The 22404-nt window shown below is 39.0% G+C and overlaps 1 protein-coding gene and 1 pseudogene across 1 annotated transcript; one reads left to right on the top strand and one right to left on the bottom strand.

Moving 5' to 3' along the window:
* Positions 1–1714: 1714 nt before the first annotated feature.
* On the bottom strand, positions 1715–2493 carry LOC118857081 (60S ribosomal protein L7-like). Its single transcript, XM_036767685.1, has one exon. It carries the CDS (start codon positions 2467–2469, stop codon positions 1726–1728), a length of 744 nt encoding a protein of 247 aa, XP_036623580.1. The 5' UTR covers positions 2470–2493; the 3' UTR covers positions 1715–1725.
* Positions 2494–12000: 9507 nt separating this feature from the next.
* Positions 12001–22404, top strand: part of LOC118857828 — a 39357-nt pseudogene continuing 28953 nt past the window's right edge.

The raw sequence follows: 22404 nt of genomic DNA, 5'->3' as shown, positions 1-22404 counted from the left end.
ATTTAGCTCCTTTCTTTTCCCAAAGTGTAGGTCTGACTATGTCCCCCCTCCCTCCCACTCAACAACTTTCAATGGCTCCCTATTACTTCCAAGATCAAATACAAAATCTTCTTGTGTTCAGAGTCCTTCACAACCTAGGCTTGTCATACATTTCCGGAGTTCTTACACTTTATTTCTCTCCACCTACTCTGAAATCCAGTGGCACTAACCTCCTTGCTGTTCCTTGCAGAAGATTCTCTATCTCCCAACATTCTGTCTCTCTTACCTCCCCATCTGGAGTGCTGTCCTTCCTCCCTTCTGCCTCTGCTTCCCTGGTTTCCTTCAAGTCTTTTCTAAAATCCTACCCTCTGTAGGTAAGTCTTTTGACTTACCACTCACTGAGTTGAAAGTACATTCTATAGACTGAACTAAAGTCATAACCATCCAGACTAGTTATCAGTGACATATTTATTTCTGTGGGAAAATAACTAATAGATTAAAAATCATCTGGTAATAACAGAAGCCTAATTTGGAATATAGAAGTAAAATAACCAAGGATCCTTAATGTGGTTATTTCCTGGGTGGTGACAGAGCATAGGAAGGCAGCCCAGATTTCCATTCACCACTTAATCATCAACGTGTCTCTTAACATAATAAAAATTTTATTCTTTTTATTGTAACCTAACTGATGTATCTATTCCTTGCCTGTGGCGATGAAGAAATGCTCAGGCCTTGACTATTTTGAATTAGATAATGGGGTAGAAGTAACAAGATGGGGCAGGGAATAAGCATTTACATAGCCAGGCACTGTGTTAAGCACTATACAAATATTATCTCATTTCATCCTTACAATAAGGTAGATGCTAATAATTATCCCCATTTTATATGGCTACCATGTTCTCACCAGGTCCTTTTTCAGGGCAGTATTTGAGGAGACTGCATGGAATAATGAAAGAAGCCCAAGATCTGGGATTAGAATTCTTGGGTTCACATTCTTATTCTGCTACTAATTTGCATAGGACCCGAGGCAAATTATCTTCCTTCTTCTGGGCCTCTGCCTCTGGCCTCCTGAGAGGCTTCCCTCTGGCTTCTGGTGGGCTCTCCCTCCTTGGAAGTCTTCAGGCAGAGACTGGACAAACATTTGTTGGGTATGTTATAGTGAGAACTCTTTCCTATTTGGGTTAGACTAGATGCTCACTGAGGTCCCTTGAAAGGAGCTCTAGGCTTAGAGTCAGGAAGACCTGAGTTCAAATCCTACCCCAAACACTTACTATGGAGGTAACCCTACACCCGTCACTTAGACTCTCTCAGTCTTGGTTTCTTGAGCTATAAAATGATATAATGATAGCACCTACTTCACAGTGTGATTTCGAGGATCAAATGAGATGACAGATGTACAGTGCTTAGCAAACCTTAAAGTACTATATAAAAGGTAGTTATTGTCATTCCAACTCTCAGTCTCTGTGATTCTAGGGTCAGCTATAAAATGAGGGGCTTGGACTAAATCTTTAAGGTTCCTCTCACCTCCAGACCCTTAATGGAAGAATGGAAAGGGTAGGATGGGTTGGGGAAAGCCTGAGGAGGAAAAGGGAGATGCTAGAAATAACAAAAGCCACAAGAGAAGCATAAAGCTTGTTTGTGCTACAAGAAGAAGGAGAATTAGCTTAAACAAAACTTTTTTTTTTCAATTTTGTCACAGGCATTTTTATTAACAGACCATTAGAAAAACAATCATGGTAGAGACCTTTAGTTCATTCTTCTAATAAGCCTGTTGATCTGGTCTTCCCTGTTACCAGCATCTCCACCTTCCACAAAATGTGTAGTCTTTTTCTTCATTCCGCCTTGTGGAGAAGATAATTTGAAGGGCCACAGGAAGTTGTTGGCAGCTTTGAAGTGCTTGCCAACAGTGTAGATCTCATGGATCAAATCCTCCATGCAGATAATTCCATATTTACCAAGAGATTTTGCAATAAGGGCATTATCCGTCAGGGCAATCCTCTGTTTCTTGATCTTGCCATAACCGCGTTTGTAAATCAAGTCATTCACAGACTTCAGGTTTGAGTAACCCCATGCAATGTATGGTTCCACAATCCTCAGCATGTTAATAGAAGCCTTGTTAAGTTTAACAAAAGTGCCACTGAAGATTTGGAGAAGACAAAGAAGTTGCAATACTTTTCGGACCTTTGGGCTAACACCATTGATACCTCTGATTCTGATCACAAAAGCTAACTTGGGTTCAACAGGTACATGGTAGTTGCCAGCTTTGCGTGCCATTCTAGCCAGCCGGATTTCACTCCTGTACATCTGTCTGTACTCCTTATGGTAGGCTTTAGCTTTTTCATAGATAACTTTTCTCCGTATTTTACGGAGCTTTTTAATAGCCATCTTCTTCTTCAAGCGTTTGGCCTTCAGTATTGCAAAAGCCTTTCGCTTTTTCAGAAGGGATTCTGGAACGGATGGTAGCTTCTTCTTTTCTTCTACGCCCACCATGATTCCGGCTGGAAAAAGAGGAAGTACCTTAAACAAAACTTCTAATACTAGCTATAGCACTTTAAGTTTTGCAAAGTGTTATATAAATATTATCTCATTGGAGCCTCACAACAACATTGGGAGAGAGGTGCTATTATTATCCCCATTTTACAGAGGAGTAAACTGAGGTAGACCGAGGGGAAATGAGTTGCCCAGGGTCATATAGCTAGTAAGTGTCTGAGCATAGATTTGAACTCAGTTCTTTCAGATGCGAGGTTCAATGTTCTAACCATTGCACCACCTAGCTGCCACCTACTTTTTAAATGGGGTCAGAACTGAATATTGTTAACCAAATACATAACTCCCTTTCCCCATCCTTTTTCTACCTGTGACCTGAGCCATACCAAGAAGGCCGACTCAAGAGAAAAGGCCTCAGCCCAAGTAAATATGTTACCTTTTCTTTCTTGTGGCCAGTCTGCTTCTTCTTGCCCTTTCTACTAACTGCCCTCTACTCTTTGACCTAAGGCCTCTCCTTGTAGAATAGAATGTAAATTTCAGAAAGATATTTTCAATGCCACTGTTGCCTGGTGATAGCCTCAAAAGCACAGGGAATTTTCGAAGATTTGGGGGCAGGAGTATATTATGAGCAAAGGTGAAACATATTTGTGCGTCTATGATCAAGGTCACCGGATGTATCTCTTCTTGTTAAAACAAAGTCTATTCCTACTCTTGGAATTCTACAACATGCCTGGAAAACAGGATGAGCCATCAGTGATTCCATAATGCTAAGCAAGAATGGTTTGAATCCTGCTGGGTTTTTTTTTCTTCTTCTATCATTTTATATGCAACTTTTAGGGGTGGCAGAGAGATGTTCACTACTATTACAAGCACCATACATGCCCATTTTCCAGTTTTCCCCTAATTTCTCTATTTTAGTTAGTGGTGGCATTCCATATCATCCAAGTTCAAATCCTTGGACTGTTCCTTCAGTTATTCATACTGAAAAAGTCCTGCTGCTTTGGGGGAGAGTCAGGGAGAGAAAGGAAGAAGATAGATTGGTAAAGTCTGAATCTGAGCGCTATAAGAGACTTTAAGCAGTCTATTTCTGTATAGTTAACCCCACCACCACCACACACCTATACAAATGTATTACGTATCTATATATTTGTTGAAAGAAGGTATAAGAATGTGGAGTGGGTACTTAGTAAATGTGTGCTGCCTTATCTCCTGTTCCCTCCTTTCTAGGCTCACTATAGATAGCTCAGACAGGTATTAAAGACACCACCTTTTCTCTTGTTGCTCTTTGCCTTGGGCAGCAAGGTGGTGCAGTGGTTAGAGTGCTTGGCCTAGAGTCAGGAAGATCTCAGTTCAAATCTAGCCTCACACCACACGAGCACACTATCACAGAAGTGACCCTGGGCAAGTGACCTCCCCTCCATTTGCCTCAGTCTCCTCATGTATAAAATGGAGATAATAGTGGCACCTTCCTCTTAGGGTTGTTGTGAGGATCAAATAAGATGATGATTGTAAAGCACTTAGAACAGTGCCTGACACATAGTAGGTGTTTAATAAATGTTAATTAATATTATTACATAGGATGCTGTCTTCATTTACTATCTTAGGAACATGGCAGCCCTCTCACATTGCACCTTTTGCTCCTGCTGGTGTACCTCTTACTAGCTTTATAATCCCTTTAAAGTTCTGCTCAAGTCCTACCACCTTCGAGACAACTCCTTGCCACCTCCCAGCTTGTTCTGCCCCTCCTCCAAACACCCGGAGCACATGGTTTACATCTATCATTTTTGCATATTAATCCATTCAACTTAATTTATACATTCCTGAAAAGTAAGGGCCCTGTCTTCTTTCAACAACTATTTGAGCACCAGCTATAATCTGGCCTTAGATACTTCTTGGCTGTGTGACCCTAAGCAAATCACTTAACCCTGTCTGGCTCAGTTTCCTCATCTGTAAAATGAGCTGGAGAAGGAAATGGCAAACCACCCCAAGAAAACCAAGAAATTTGCCAAGAAAACCCCAAATGGGCTCATGAAGAGTCAGATATGACTGAAAAGTGACTGAAATATTTAAGATGCTCTAGGAGGAAGAAATTATTCCTGCTCTCAAGTTTATGATCTGTTAGATAAAGATAAAAATAATCAGGATACATGATAGTATGTAAGAAGTGCTACAGGTAAGAGGTCTTTTAAGAGGGGATGATCTGGGAAGGCTTTAAGGAAGACAATATTTAAGTTGGACCTTGAAGAGTGGGAAAAGTCATCTATCTGGTAGAATAGAACATTAGGTGTTAAAATCTGGGTGAAAATCTGGTTCTGTTATATCTGTTCTATTATTTGTTCCCTGTATGATGTTCAGCAAGTCATTACAGTAGAAGGAGCACTGACTTAGAACATAATAAGCTCCTTGAAAATAGAGATGTGTCTATTCTTCGTATTACCAGTGCCTGGTGCATAGTAGGTGCTTAATAATGCTGGGCTCTGTAGTCAGAGGGCCTTGGTCCTAATCCAACCTCAGATTCTGTATCGCCAACACAATATTCACAGTGCAGACAGCAACTATGAATATGCTGGCATAGTTCTGAATTGCAAAATATAACAAACTCGCTATATGGAAGACAGAACCAAGACATTTATTCAGACACCAGAAAGCCACATCCCAACACTAGAAATCTGAATCCATCACAGCAACAAAGAAATCCATACACAATAACAATGGAGGGGGCACTGCCATTCCCAAAGCCTTTCCTCTGCTTGGGCCTTCCCATAAACAAAAACTCATAGCTAGCTGCTTCCTCTCTCTCCCTCAGGCTCTAACTGCTCTGACCAGCTTCCTCTGTTCTGCTCCACCCTTCCTGCTCTACCCGTTCATCAAACTCCTCCCACCACAGGCTTCATGTAACTTAGGCTTCCATGTGACTTAAGCAGGTCACATGGGCCTATTAATGGATGGGAAGATCTTCAAATTTACATTACCATTACAGATGCTCACTACCTATTTGACCTTGGGCAAGTCACTTAACCTCCTTGTGCATCAGTTTCCTCACTGGTAAAATTAGGAGGTTGGACTAGATGGCCTTTCAAGTCCCTTCCAGTTCTAAATCTACAGTCTTATGGAGGGACAAGTGTACAAATATGGCAAAGAAAGAATTAACAAGATTTGGTGACTGGATATTAAGGATAACGCAGATAAATGAGTTAAAGATATATGAAGTTTTTGAGCCTGGCAAATGAATAGTGCTACTAACAGAAAAGGGAAAATTAGAAGGAAGAGCTTGATTTAGAGGAGAATTTTTCAGTTTGATTGTCTTAGAGGCAAGTATCTGGGAAGTTGAAATGAGAAATTGAAGACAGAAGTCAGAACTGGAGGGGGATTTGGGAATTTTCACTATGGAAGTTATGGTTGAAGCTTAGGAGTAGGGGAGATTGCTTGGGGAAGAGGTGGGGATGAGAAGAGGGCATAGGACACAGCCTTGGGGGAAACGTCTACATTTACATGGCAGAAAGAGAAGCTTCAGCAAAAGAGACTAGAGAGAAGAGTTCAGAGCAACAGGAGACTCAAGAGAGAAAAATGTGATGAAGCCAAAGCTAACCTGCTATAGACCAGTGGTTCTTACACTTTTCTCTTTGCTCATGACAGTATTTTTCCCTGTGAAGAATCACAATTCACTACAGGTCAATTGGAAGGCATGGATGATTGTAAGGATAAATTCCATACAGCTCAGTAAATTGATAATTAATTTATGAAATTATGAAATGGAAACAACATGCCCAGTTCTATGGGTACTCTCTGGGAAAGACCACAATGGCACTGGGCAACAGGGATGCAATCACACTTTAATAACCACAGAGAGTGCAGAAGCAGATGGCATTGGGTCAGAGGATAAGATGATGAAGAGTGCAGGTAGTGTGAGAAGGAGGATAGGGAGGGGAAGAGGCAAAGAATATCACTCATCCAACCATAGATTAGAGTTAGGAGTGCTTAGCAACATGGACCCAGATGGAGATGGAAGAATGCTCAGGGGTAAGAGTTTGAGCTCTCATTTTAAGGGGTTCTTGGGGGGAATGGACTAACTCTTTCTGTATCTTCTTGGGGTTAGCTGATTAACATTGTGAGGATAAAAATTATCCAGCTTACAGTAAAGGAAACTGAGGCAGAATTCTGAACCAATGGCACTTTATTAAAGAGTCCATGATCCCCTCTAATGAAGTGGACCTCAGATCTTCTTCATGGTCTGAGATACCCCCTCCTTCCAGGGCCCTATTTTTTATAGGATTGGATATCTAAACATTAAAGAACAGCTGTACCAGATACAGAATAATTCCATTGGTTGACATATGATCCACAGACTAAAATGTGCAAAATAATATATCAGCAGAGTCACAAGCTGGGCAAAGCAAGGAATATCTCAACTTACTAGGTGGTCATAATATGGACACCTGCTCGTGTTGGATGAGAGTGAATGGTCTGGAGGTACAAAAATAACTTTGGGGGGCTTTCCATGTAGTTGAATCACCTCTGCCACACTGGGCTTGGTCACCATGACAAGGAAAAACAAGGGTTTTTTCCTTGATTATGCTTCCCATGATTATGCAAGTGGTTTTAATATCTGTAGCTCACAGCTCTGGAGTGAAACATACAGAATTTATAATTACTACCGCTATCACATCAAATTGATTAATACTGATTGGAATAGGATAGGGGGTCTTCAAAGAATCAACTTCCTCATTCCCCCCTTCAATCCACTGAAATACCCCAGTCTTTTCTTTGGATTGCTACAATCTAAATGCATGGAGGGTAGTCCTTCATGGGCAACGCAAAACCCGTAGGGGTGAGTCCCCTCACTGAGGTGTAAAGGTGACATTAGTAAAGAAGGAAATGGGCAAAATATACTGATTATGTTCTATTTGATTAAACTATAACTCATAATATACTAAATGTAAAAATATATGTCTGAGGTGACATGCTCACTAACCAAGAACCATGAGGGACAAGTACCTCCTAGCAAAACATATCCTACAAGACATGAAAATTGAGGGACCATAGGGCATTTGTTCAAGCACAGCAATGCAAGCATTTTTTTGCCCTACATATAAGTTCTGAAATTTTTTATGAAAACTATTCAAGCAATTTTGACAAACAGCCATCCTATTATGGTGATGGGGGCAACATCCCTGCAGACAATACAAACAGATCTAGATAACATATACCCATCATCTCAAACTTATCAGTAGCTTTTGGTATTCTAGTGGTCTGGAACTATGGAGGTCTGGAATTTGTCTGAAACATATATATAACAGGACCAGAACACTGATGCAGCACCTAGATGGCTTCTGCTGATTCATATATTACCAGGATGTGAATTTTGGTTAATATGTGATACATTTTGTAAAATATGTTCCTTTAGTCATTGGGATGGTTTGAATATGACTTCCAGATTCCCTTTTACAATCTTATTTCCTGCTATTTCCCTTTTATACTGGCTATTTACAAACTTACTGAATAGAAGGGGGAAAGGTGAATCAGGGGGACCAGAACAAGATACAATTTCAACATACTCAGGGTAAGCTCTAGACTCACCCATCCTACACACATCACCTTATTATTTCAAAAATGCTTTGATCCCACTCTCCTATCATTACTTGCCAAAACCATAGGATTTTGAGCTGGAAGCGGTTTAAGGATGATCTAATCTAATCCTCTTGTATTAACCACTCCTTCCTTGAGACTGTTGAATTTGCTACAGAAATGTTTCCTCATATGTAGCAAAGTATTAGGCACATTCAGTGGGAGTGTATATGTATTTTTTTTAGTTGAATGAGTCATCTTATATTGCCAAAAGTTTTTCCTGGTACATTCGTATTTCTCTCTTTGGAAACTGTCTTGTCCATATTTTCAGGTTACAAGCTTTGATAATGCTGACTTTATGATGCCAGCTTTGACAACCACACCAACAACACAAGACTTAGTGGGACCATATCAGAACACTGAGCAAGCCAAAGCCTTCTGACTTTAAATGCTTGGTTAAGAGCTCAAGACTGAGAGAAATGCACAATTGCACAAGAATTCAGGAACCTTTTCTTCCATCGAGAGACTTGAATACATATAGTATAAAATTGCCATTTCAAGGACCCATAGAGATGCAATTTGAATCGATAGAATCTCAATAAGCAGTAAGTAACAAGAATTTGTTAAACAGCATGAACTGGGTGTTGGAGATAGAAACAAAAAAGTAGAAAAAAGTCTTTCACCTTATGAACCTTATGTTCTAACAGGGAAGATTTTATATATAAGGATATATGTATACATACACACATACATAGACACTCATGTACACACATTTATACATGTATATGCCTATGTGTACATATACACATACATGTGTGTATATATACATGTACATGGATATAAATGCATAAAGAAAAGAGATACAAAGTCAACCTGGGAGAAAGGAGAGGTACTAGCTGTTGGAGGGACCTTGGAAGCCCTCATACAAAAGCAGAGTTTTGAAATCCTTGGCTGGCTATGGAGAACATTCCTGGCATGGGGAAATAGCCAGTGCAAAGTCATGAAGATGGGAGATGCTAAGTGTGTAAGGAGCAGCAAGTGGGCCATTATAGCTGGATCAAAGAGTGAATGGAGGGGAGTAAGGAAGGTGGGAAAGGCAGATTGGAGGAAGGTTGTGAAGGTCTCTAGATGCTAAACAGCAGAACTGACATTTGATCCTAAAGGTAATAGGGAGCCTATGGAATTTGAGTAAAGGAATGACGTGGTAATGTCTGCACTTTAGGAAAATCCCTTTGGCAGCTGTGTTAAGATGGATTGAAGGAACTGGACATGTTTAGCCTGAAGAAGCAAGAGAAGGCTCAGAGGTGGTGGGGGTAGGGAGAACTGGTGTTGTCTTCAGTTGTTTGAAGGGCTGTCATGTAAAGGAAGCTCCACCCTGAAGCAATAAGAAGTTGCAAAGAGATCAATTTAGGCTTGATATCAGGAAAATTAGATCCTCAGTGAACAGATTCCTCAAATTAGATCTGTATAAAAGTTGAATGAGCTGTCTTGAGAAGTGGTGGGCTCCCTTTCCATGGAGGTGGATTAGATGGCTGCTGAGGTTAACCTCCAATGCAAATGCTATGATCATGTGATTGTATGAGAAGGAGGAGACTTGAGGCACAGGGTATTGAAATAGTCCAGGTGAGAGGTGATGAACATTTGCATTGGGTGGCTATGTAAGTAATGAGAAGGATATGGGATTATGGTTAGAAGTTAGAAATAACAGAATTTGGCACCTGATTGGCTACATGAGGTGAGGGAGAGTGAGAACAACACTAAGGTTTTGGAGGATGATGGTACCTTCAATAGTGATAGGGAATTTGAAATTGTGGTGGGTTCACAGAGGAAGATGAGTTCTGCTTTGGAGTTGGAGATTTTTGTGAGACATCCACTGGGGAATGTCCAATAGACAATTGGAGCTATGTACTTAGAACTTAGAACTGAGTACTTAGGGATGGATGTCTAGGTCTAGAAGTAATATCCTAGAAATGATTTTTAAAACTGTGGGAGCTGATAAGATGACCAAGTACAAGAATAGAGAGAAAAGAGAAGAGGTCCCAGAACAGCTCCTTGAAGAAAACCTTTGTTTCATGCACATGAAAGAGATGATGAGATAGAAAAGGAGACTGAGGAGTATTCAGAAATAATAATAGCTAGCATTTCTATAATGCTTTAAGGTTTGAAAGGCATTTTATAAATATTTTCTCATCTTATCCTCACAATGACCTGTGAGGAAGGTGCTATTATTATCCCCACTTTACAGATGAGGAAGTTGAGGCAGAGAGAGGTTAAGTCATACAGCTCTTCCTGAGAAGGAAGACTCCAATTCTAGCACTCTGTCCTCTGGGCCTCCTATCTGATTAAGTAGGAGAAAGGTATGAGAACCAAGAGAATAGAAATAGATACCTTTCATTTAGAGCAACAAGACAAGAGTTAAGGATTTGGGGGTGGGAAAAGAAAACATAACAAATTAATGACATTGCCTTGATTGGTTGGTTGTTGTCCTTTGTTCTCAGAGAGGACCAAAATGACATCACTATGCCAGAATCAAATTTCAATGTGTCTGACTGTGGCTGATCAGACCAATACAAACTCGGAATGTTCTACCACAGGTCAGGCAAAAATAGTCCATGTGAACATTTGGGGTGGATTCTCTAAATTTGCACATCTCGTGTTTCTTTTGAGCTACTGCAATTTTACTTTGCTCATAAAGCACAGCATCCTCTTTGATGCAGGCATGCCATGCTGGGCAGTCTTTGCCCATGTCACACATTCAATTCCAAAGTTCTCCAGAGAGACCTTGAGAGTCTCCATGTACTGATTCTGCTGACCATGTGAGCTCTTTCCTTGGGTGAGTTCTCTGTAAAATGGTTTGTTGTTTGTCCTTCACTCTCAAAGAAGACCAATGACATCAGGAAGGTGATGTCATGACTTGCAAGTGAGTTGAATTTAAGTGAGAGAGGGCTGTGCAAAGTCACCAGTCTCACTCTTTTCTCTGGAGCCATCTGAGTCCAGTGGCAAGATGATTGGAGATGGCCCTGGATGCAGTGGGAGACCTTGGCCTTTTCAAGCTAAAGTCTTCCCCAGGTCTCAGTTTGTCTGGGGCAATGCCTATTCAGTTATTAAGGCTAGGTAAGAAACGAGGCAAAAATGTCCTCTTTTGCCTAGTTAAAAAAATCAGTCTGGGAGGGACAGACCTTCAGGGCTTCTGGCCAAAAAAGAAATAATTGCTATTTACACTCACTCTGAGCCATCAAAACCCAAGCAATGACCAAGTGATGCTTGGATGGAACTTATAGTAGGCCAATGAATGAGAGCCAGAGTTATTTGGGTTTAAGACGTGGTCCTTAAAAAAGGAAGTCTAGCTTGTAAACCCCAAGATACATTGCAAGGTTTCAGTGATCAAAATTTATATTCCTTTTGGCCAAGCACCTGCAGATAAGGGTATGATTCCCTATATGGACAGAGGAAAAAAAGGGAGAGGAGAGAGGGAAGGAAAGGAGGGAGAGGAGGAAGCCTATTCCAACTGGAACTGTCTGGTTGAGTGCTCAGTGGGGCAGCTACTATTACTCACGGATTATTTTTTGCCCTTCATTCTTGAAGAAGACCAATGACATCAGGAAGGTGATGTCATGATTTGCAAGTGAATTGGAGCTAAGCGAGGCAGGGCTGTCCAAAGTCATCAATGTCACTCTTTTCTTCATAGCCATCTGGGTCCAGTGGCAAGATATAGATCAGGACATTGCCTCAAACAAGCTGAGACCTGGGAAAGACCTTAGCTTGAAAAGTCCAAGGTCTCCCACTGCATCTCTGTAAAATAGTCTTCTAGGTGAATGTATGTTTGGCATTCAAACAATGTGGCCAACCCACTGGAGTTACCTCTCTGAAGTAGAGTTTGAATGCTTGGCACTCAAAGCGTTACTGCACTGATGGTATTACCTTGATATGATTGAATGGAAATGAGTCTACACAGATTTGATAAGAGCCATGAAGGACAGAGAAAGTGTCCTGATGTGGAAGCAGCTATCTGGATCAGAAGCGATATTTTCTGCATTGTTCTTTAGGAATATAATGGACCATAGCAAAATACAGGTGAAGCATTAGCTGATCATTAGATTATTTTCAGGATATTTTTAGGACCTTAAGAGCTTAAAAAAATACTGTCTTTGTACTCTGGCATGTCAGTGATAAGGGAAACCAGGGAAGGAAAAAGAAATCTTTCATTCCAGGGATCACCTCCGACTTACAACATTTGTTCAAGGCTTTTGTCAAGAAGCTACTATCTGGAGAGTACTTGGTGCTGTCTTAGTAGGTAAACAAAGGTATCTCTCTATCTGTCTCTATAGTTATCTATAGTTGCCCTCAAGGAGATTACAATTTATTAAGGGAAATGAGGCTTATACACCTATGAGACTTATACACATAAAAGAAGGCAAAAACATACCCTAATGTATTTTATTTGTTGATGTGGCCAATGTGTTCATTTGTATTATTTATTTGTACTTTGTTATTAGAGAAGGTTCTCTCTTTTTTTGTTTTTGTTTTGGGTTTTTTTTTAGAAGGGAAGTTATTGGGAAGTGACAGACTCCTTATACAAGCAATTTTAAGATATTTGGTATAATACATACTATAAATAGGGTAGAAAGAACATTGGCTATAGAGTCAAAGGGTCTGGATCTAAATTTTACCTATTACTATGATTTTGAATAAATCGCTTAACTTTCCTGGGTCTTAGTTTCCTCATATGGAGAGGGTTGGAGTAGTTAGCCTCTGGAGATCCTTCCAGCTAGAGTTTAACCTTAATAGACAGGAAAGGGAACCCTGAAAGAGCTTGATAAACCAGAAAGCGGTTGAAAGTCTACAGCAGGGGTGAGGAACCTGCGCCTCAAAGCCACACGTGGTCCTCTAGGTCCTCAGGTACAGCCCTTTGACTGAATCCTTTGATTTCTGAAGTTTGGATTCAGTCAAAGGGCCATACCTGAGGACCTAGAAGTTGCCCATCCCTGCTCTAGAAGTTGTGAAGGATAGCAGGTACTGAGAAGAAGAGAGAGGGATGGTCTTTTGAGGCTGTGGTCAGGCTGAGGTCAGAGACCTCAATGTTCAGGATCTTGGAGGTACAGCCATTCAGAATAATTAGATCTGAAGTATATGAATGGACTGTGAATCTTTACTAAAGAGATCATAAGGGCCAAGGAGGCCAAGACTTTTATAGGACAGGTGAGGAGTGTGAGTAGGATGTTGTCCACGTGGATATTTTCCAATCCAGATGGTATTTAGAGATGGGTGGAGAAGAATGCTGTGATCACTAGATACTAAAGTCTATCAAGGAAGGTAGATGACAGCCACCAGAATGTGGAGATGGTGGCACAAGCAGATGGTATGGGCTTATTTATACAATCCCTCATAACAAGGGATAGAAACCAGTAAGTGTTTCTCTTGTATGTCCCTCCATTTAGTCGACAGCTTTCATAGTATTTCTGCAGAGTAAATACTTTCCTTGTGCAGGGGGAAAGGGCAAAGATCCATAGACTCCTTTCCAATCTGTTCTCTGGATCATAGCTTGTTTTAGCTCATGACAATATGCTGTTGGGAAAGGCCAGACAGGGGTGTCCCTGTATCAGTTATGACATCACTGAACAGATGGTGGAATCAGGGAGGGAGAATGATCTGAGAGGAAATATACTTTGTGCCTTTCTTGCAGGGCAAACAGAGCCTGCTTTCTTTACCAGTCTCCTGAGCCAGATCAGCAGTTCTCAGACTTTTGGCTTCAGGCTTCCTTTGCTCTCTTATAAATTATCAAGGACCCCAAAAACTTTTATTTATGTTGGTTACATCTATTGATAATTACCATATTAAAAATTAAAACTGATAAAATTGTAAAGCTTTAATTCATTTGCAAATAATAAATTATATGTAAACATAATTTAACATGTTTGATTTAAAAAACCTATATGTTCCAAGACAAAAAAATAATTTCACGAGAATGGCATTATTTTATATATTTTTGCAAATCTCTGTCGTGTCTGGGTTAATAGGAGACAACTGGAATGTCATATCTGCTTCTGCATTTAATCTGTTGTAATATAGTTTTGGTTGAAGTATATGAAGAAAATCTGGCCTCAGAGATATGTAGTTGGCAAACGGACCGATATTTTAATAGGTGAATACTATTTTAGTATTATTATGAAAATAGCTTTGACCTTATAGACCCCCCTGAAAGGTCCTCAGGGACTCCCAGGAGTGCTCAGATCACACTTTGAGAACTGCTGATCTAGATTATTTTTTCCTTTTATTATGTTTTCAAAATTAGAACAAAACTTAGGAGACTTCTGGTGCCAAGATGGTGGAGTAAGGAAGCAACCCTCTAAAGCCCTCCAAGTTGCTCTCCAAACAACTAGAAAATCACCTCAGAATTGATCTAGGAGCAGGGAAGCAGCTTACCAGCCTGGAAAATAAGGTCTATTTCACTGGAGTGGGAGGGGAGTGAGGTCCAAGAGTGCAGCAAGCCTCACAGCAGGGGGCCTGCAGCAAGGCTCTGAGCCTGGGGCAATCCACCAGTGAGGCCCAACCCTTCTGCAAACCAGCAGTCCCCCAGGCAAGTGAGCAGTCTGTGTAGCACAGCAAGGCACCACCCCAGCAACCCCATCCCCAGTACAAGCCACCAGCCAGGCCTTGACCCCATTGCTGACCAGTAGAGAAGCCCTGCCTTGGGGCTGACCAACAGTGAGACCTTGTCTCTGGGGCCTACCAGCAGAGAGACCTTGTTTCCATACCAACCCAGCAGCAGGGCCCCACCCATCAGGCCAACCAGTAAGTAACCAGTAAGATCCCTCCTCTAGTGCCAGCCACCAAAGACTCTGTTATCATAGCAGCAAGGCTTCCCCACCCCTCCACCCTGAAGCAGACCAGTAGATAACCCCATACCCAGGGGAAGCCAACAGGGAGGCCCCACCCCCAAATACAAGCCAGGAGAGAAGCCTACCCTTCAGAGAAAGCTAGCAGCTAAGCCCTGAGCCCAAGTCTCACATAAAAATACCAAATCACACACACACACACACACAAAAATGCAGAAAAAAATGAGCAAAACAACAACAACAACAACAAAAGAGCTTGACTATAAAAAGTTCCTATGGTGATAGAATCAAGGCATAAACTTAGAAGAGGACAATAGTGTCAAATTGGCAACATATGAAGTCTCAAAGAAAAATGTAATTTGGCATTAGTCCCAGAAAGAATTCTTAGAAGAGCTTTAAGAATTTTAAAAAGCAAATTAGAGAAGTAAAAAGATAAATTGGAGAAATAAGAGTAATGCAAAAGAATCAAGGAAAAAAGTCAGTAACATGGGGAAAGACATACAAAAATTTACAGAGGAAAATAAGTCCCTAAAAAAGAGAATTGGCCAAATGGAAAAAGAAGTACAAAAGCTCAGTGAAGAAAATAATTCCTTAAAAATTAAAATTGAACAAGTAGAAACTAATGACTCTATGAGACATCAAGATACAATAAAACAAAATGAAAAAGTAAAAAAAAAAATAGAAGAAAATGTGAAATTTCTCATTGGAAAAACTGACCTAGAAAATAGATCCAGGAGAGATAATACAAGAATTATTAGACTACTTGAAAGCCAGAATTTAAAAAAAAAGTCTGGACAACCTCTTTCAAAAAATTATAAAAAACAAACAAAAAAACCCTGCCCTGATACCTTAGAACCAGAGGCAAGATAAAAATTGAAATAACCCACCCATCACTTCCTGAAAAAGATTCTCAAATGAAAACTCCCAGGCATATCATAGCCAAATTCCAGAACTCATAGATAAAGGAGAAAGTATGCAAGCAATCAAAAAGAAAAAAATCAAATATCATGGAGCTACAGTCAGGATCACACAGGATTTGGCGGCTTCCACATTAAAGAAACAGAGTTCTTGGAATATGATATACTAGAAAGCAAAGGAGTTAGGATTACAAGAATCACCAACCAGCAAAATTTAATATAATCTTTCAGGGGAAAAAATAGATATTTGATGAAATAGAAGACTTTCGAGCATTTATAATTAGAATGATGGACTCTTAATAAAGCTGCCCCTACCCCCAATATTCTAGCTCCCTTATGGAACCCACTGAATAGTAGACATGTCCTGATTTAACCACACAATCTGACTTTAACCACGCCACAGGCATCCAGACTCAATATAGCCACTGCCCCTAGCTAGCCACTGCCCGTTGCTAGCCACTGCCCCCAGGTCCAATTCGCACATTTGCATATATGTGTTCTTGTACTCAACCACAATCCATTTAGCCCAAGACAGGACCAGAATAGCAACTATCCATCTTGACCAGACAGGACCACAATAGCTAGCTAATCAGAAAGCAACACAACCAGCATGTTTGACCACCAAACCACAGAAAGGATCCCTCCCCATTACCTAATCTCTTAACAAACCACTCCTGACTTTTTAATATTCATAATTTCTATTGTATAATTACACTTTTACCCTATAAAAATCCATCTTGCTTTCTCTGAAGTTGCTGGTTCATCTTGGAACCTAGCCCACTTTTGAGTGGCATCAATCCTCAATAAATGCCTGTACTTGGATTACAGGTGGTCTGACTTTTAATTCTTTGAGACAGTGTTACCACAACACACCATGAAACCAGAACAAAAACATCAGAACTGAATAAAAAATTTGACCTCCAAATACAAGACTCCAGGGAAACAAAAAAAAAAATACAAAGAAGAAACAAGAAAGAGAAAACAGAAGAAATTCAATAAGGTTAAACTGTTTATATTTCTATATGACAAAATAATATTTATAACTCCTAAGGACTTTATTACTATAAGAGCAATTAGGAGTACATATAGACAGAGGATGTGGCAATAAGGTGACTTTGAAGGGATGATACCCCAAAAAACAAAATAAAGTGGTGAGAAAGAAAATTGCACTGGAAGAGGAGAGGAGAGATTGAATGAGATAAGTTATCCCACAAAAAAGAGGCATGAAAGAGCTATTATAATGGAGGGGAAGATGGGTGGGGCAAGGGGTGGTGAGCAAAGCCTAAACCTTACTCTCATCAAAATTGGCTCAAAGAATCAATAACATACACAGTCAGTTGAATATAGAAATCTATCTTAGCCTACAAGGAAACAAAATGGGACAAGGATAATAGAAGGGGGAGGGGTGACTGATACAAGAGAGGGCATATTGGTGAAGGCAGTGATCAGAAATAAAACACTTGTGAGGAGGGAAAGTGTGGAGTGTAAGAGAGAGAAGGGGATAAACAAGTGAAAAATTTCATGGAGGGAAATACACAGTAAGTTATCATAACTATGGATGTGAATGAGATGAGCTCACTCATAAAACAGAAGTAGATAGCAGAATAGATTTAAAACCAGAATCCTACAATATGCTGTTTACAAGAAACAAATATGAAGCAGAGAAGTACACGAAGGATAAAGGTAAAAGGCTGAACTAGAATCTATTATGCTTTGGCTGAAGCAAAGCAGGGGTAGCAATCATGATCTCAGATAAAGCAAAAACAAAAAGAGATCTAATTAAAAGAGATAAAGAAGGAAACTTTATCTTCCTGAAAGGTAACATAGACAAGGTGATAAGCCATCAACATACTAAACACATGTATACCAAATGGTATAGCATCTAAATTTTTGAAGAAGTTGAATGAGTTACCGGAGGAAACAGTTAATAAAACTGTACTAGTGGGGAACCTTAACCTTCTTCTCTCAGAACAAGATAAATCTAACCAAAAAAAAAAAAAGAAGTTAAGGAGGTGAATAAAATTCTGGTAAAGTTTGATATGATAGATCTCTGGAGAAATTGAATGGGAGTAAAAAGGAATATACTTTTTTCTCAGTACTTGCAGAAAAAGTCTATTAAAAACTCTAAAGAGCATAGGCACAAATGGACCTTACCTTAAAATGATAAGTACTATTTATCTAAAACCACCAACAAGCATTATATGTAATGGGGATAAGCTAGAAGCCTTCCCAATACAATCGGGGTAAAGCAAGGATGCCCATTATCACCTCTATTACTTAATATTGTACTAGAAATGTTAGCTATAGCAATAAAAGAAGAAAAAATGAATTAAATGCATTAGAATAGGCAAAGAAGAAACAAAACTATCACTATTTGCAGATGGTATGATGTTATACTTAGAAAATCCTAACAAATCAACTAAAAACTACTTGAAATTATTAACAACTCTAGCAAAATTGCAGATACTAAATAAACACACATAAACCATCAGCATTTCTGTATATTACCAACAAAGTCCAGGAGCAAGAGATAGAAAGAGAAATTTCATTTAAAATAACTTCAGGCAATATAAAATACTTGGAAGTCTACCTGCCAAGACAAACCTATGAATTATATGAATACAACCATAAGATACTTTTCACAAAAATAGTCAGAATTAAACAATTGGAAAAAAGATTAATTGCTCATCACTAGGCTGAGTCAATGTAATAAAATGACAATTCTACCTAAATTAATCTAGTTATTCAGTGCCATATCAATCAAACTATCAAAAATTATTTTATAGAGCTAGAAAAGATAACGAAATTCATCTGGAAGTATAAAAGTTCAAGAATATCAAGGGAATCAATGAAAAAATGCAAAAGAAGATGGTCTAGCCATACCAGATCTCAAATTGTAATTTTGAGCAGTAATTATCAAAAAAAAATCTGGCACCGAGTAAGAAATAGAGTGGTGGAGCAGTGGAATAGATTAGATACAAATTACATTATAGTAAATGACCATAGTAATCTAGCATATGATAAATCCAAAGATCCAAGCTTTTGGAACAAAAACTCACTATTTGACAAAAGCTATTGGGAAAACTGGAAAACAGTATGGTAGAAACTAGGTATAGATCAATATCTCACAGCATATACAAAGGTAAGGTCAAAATGGGTACATAGAAGGTGATAACATAAGAGAACATAGATTAGTTTATCTGTCAGATTTATGGATAAAGGAAGAACTTAGGACCCAAGAAGATACAGAGAGCATTAAAAGATATAAAATAGACAATTCTGATTATATAAAATTAAAAGGGTTTCGCACAAAGCCAATGCAACCAAAATTATAAGGAAAGCAGAAAACTGGGGGAAAATTTTTGCAACAAGTATCTCTGATAAAGACCTCATTTCTCAAATATATATAGAAATATTTAGAGAGAGTCAAATTTATAAAAATACAAGTCATTCTCCAATAAATAAATAGTCAAATCATATAAACAGGGAGTTTTCAGACAAAGAAATCAAAGCTATCTACAGTCATGTGAAAAAATGCTCTAACTCACTATTGATCAGAGAAGTGCAAATTAAAACAACTCTGAGGTGCCAGCTCATACTTATCAGAGTGACTAATATGACAAAAAAGGAAAATGTTGGATGTTGGAAGGGATGTGGGAAAATTGGCACACAAACGCACTGTTGTGAACCAATCTTACCATTCTCAAAAGAAACTTGGAACTATGCTCGAAGGGCTAGAAAACTGTGCATACCCTTTGATCCAGCAATATCATCGCTAGGTCTATATCTCAAAGACATTCAAAAAAGAGAAAAGGATGCATTTATATAAAAATATTTATAGCAGCTCTTTTTTGTGGTGGCTAAGAATTAGAAATCAAAGACACGTCCATCGATTGGGGAATGGCTAAACAAGCTGTGGCATATGGTTGTAATGGAATATTACTTTGCTCTAAGAAATGACAAGCAGGGTGATTAGTAAAGTGAACAGAACCAGAAAAACGTTTTACATAGTAACAGCAATATTGTTTGATGAAGAACTGTGAATAACTTTCACAGCAATACACAAGACAATCACAAAGAACCAATGATGAAGCATAGTATCTGCCTCCAGAGAAAGAACTGATAGTAATTGAATACAGACTGAAGCATGCTATTTTTCATTTTATTTCATTTTTTCTTTTATTCTAGTCTTCTTGTACAAAATGACTAATGTGGAAATGTTTTACGTAATTGCACATGTATGATCTATATCAGATCGCTTACCATCTCAGGGAGGGGAGAGGGGAGAGAAGGAGGAATAAAATTTGGAACTCAAAACTTTAAATAAAAATTATTTAAAATTGAAAAAAAAGGATGCAGCCTCTTCTGGCTATGCAGCCAATAAATAAAAATAAAAAGCAATATAGCCAATGTAAAAAAAAAAGTGAGATTAGTCAGTGGATGGAAACTCAAAGCTAAAGGCTAATCAGATATCCACTTACCCCTTGACAATAAATTGGAGAATTTGGAAAAAAAGGAAGAGCAAAACTTAGACTATTAAATGATATGCAGAAATTGACTAAACTCAACAAATGTGTATCCCTCTTCTCCCCCAAGACACCTGTGTGCCACATTCTATGAAAGAGGCAAAAGACATACTGCAAAAGGCATAATCTTTAACCCAATTTTGCTGCTACTTGAGAAGCAGTATTTAAGCATGGCAATCTAAGAATTGTGTTATAGACCAAGTGCCATGATGGTACTTTATTTCTTAGCTCCTCTTCACAGTAAAGCTTTGTTTTAGTAAAGTGCCATAACCTGTGTCTGTTCAATGGCACAGTTTGTCTTAGGGCTTGAGCTGCTAGCAACTTGGGAATAAGTTGGACTTTATTCCAACAATCATGGCTACCAAGACAGCTACAGAAATTGCTTGTCGTATGCCCAAACATTTTTGTCTAAAAAAAAAAAAAAGATTGGGTCTTATGTAATGTGCTTTTTTCTATCTTGCTACCAAATCTATACTATTGATCCCACAATAAGCACCCCATCTACTTATGTTCCACCTCTCAGCATCCCATGGTTGACTGATACTGTCATAGTTCCTAGATTTAGAACTGGAAAGGACTTTTGAGGCCATGTAGTCCAAATTTTTTCTTATTCTCTGGTTGAGGAAAAGGAGACCTAGGAAGGTTGAAAGCTGTCCATGGTAAAATTTGGTAGTTTAAGGCAGGGCTGTCCAAAATACTGCCTGTGGCTTGCAGTGTGATTTTATGTAGCCTGCCTGTGGGTTTTAATTTCCACCAGCGAAAAAATAAAATAATAATTTGCATGGAATGAGTATTAGATTTTTTAATTCCATCACTAATAAATAATCTCATTAACGTTAATTTTATTTGGTGTTTTTAAGCAGTATTCCAGATGGAACATATCCCACAGAATTTTCAAATGATCTGTGGGATGCGTTCCATCTGTATGATGCAGACTAGTCAGTATGCACCTACCTTTATAATGTCGTGTTGTCGCTTTGTTGTTTTGTGTTTGCTTTCTTGCTTTGTGCCTTTGCCTGTTGTATTGATGGCACGTTCCCCCACTTTCTATTAGTGTACTCTATTTTTTGTTCTGGGTGCAGCTCTCGAATAATTATTTTATTTTAATACAGCCCTAAGATAACCTAAGGCTGGACAGCCCTGGTTTAAGGGAAAGAGACAAAAGAGGATAATGATTTCTATATGGGAGAATGGAAGAAACTCTTTCTAATTTCTGTTTAGTTCATTTTGCAAATTTTTTGCTGAGCATTTATAAGGGACCATGCTGGGTGCTATTGGTATACAAAAATATTTCTGGTCTTCAGGAGCTTTTGGTCTGGCTTTTATTATAGAGCTACATGTTGGCATTTCAATACATTAAGATGATGCTGAAAAGTTAAATAGATTTGGCAGCATTGAGGAGGAAGATGGGAAATGGTAGAGAGCTCAACTTAAGAGCTGGGAGAGAACTGGATCTGAACTTTGCTTACAGCATAACCTCAGTTTCCTCAACATACCAAAACTTTAGACTGTCAATTATGAATTTACCTCCCTTACCACACCTTTCCCTTCTAAATACCCTAGCACCCAATTTTCACAAGAAACTTTCACCCTTTTAAGTTGTTTATTGTCCCTCATACCTACAACGCTCTACCTCTAAGTATTCCTCAGTTCCCTTCTGGGCTCATTTCAAAAGACACCTTCCATACCAGGCCTTTCTTGATTTCTTTCCCCTCTCATCGACCTAAAGACTGTATTCACTTTCTGCTTATGTTATATTTATTTACATGTACCTGTATACATGTTATATTCCCCCCCAGTAGGATGTAAGCTTCTTGAGGGCAAGGGTCATTCTATTTTATGGTTTTGCATGCTTAGCATCTAACACGGTGCCTTACCTTAACAAATGCTTAAGTTGCTTTGAATTTTCTGGCTTGAAAGCAGTAAAGTTGTAGATATGCTAAAGGAAATTCTTTCTTGCACGTGCATAACCTCTGTCCAGGGTACAGATAGGAAACTCTTCCAACTGTTTATGGTCAAATTAGTTAAAGAAGAGATAATCTAAAAAGTATCACTTAAATAATCAAATGGCTGGATAGATTTTATGTATTGCTT

Source organism: Trichosurus vulpecula, chromosome 7 (genome assembly GCF_011100635.1).
Source record: "Trichosurus vulpecula isolate mTriVul1 chromosome 7, mTriVul1.pri, whole genome shotgun sequence".
NCBI classification, from domain to species: domain Eukaryota; kingdom Metazoa; phylum Chordata; class Mammalia; order Diprotodontia; family Phalangeridae; genus Trichosurus; species Trichosurus vulpecula.
The sequence above is the reverse complement of the archived record's forward strand: the minus strand, read 5'-3'. Positions and strand labels throughout refer to the sequence as shown.

Coding starts and splice junctions, on each gene's coding strand:
- LOC118857081 (XM_036767685.1), bottom strand. CDS start 2,469: ATGGTGGGCGTAGAAGAAAAGAAGAAGCTACCATCCGTTCCAGAATCC.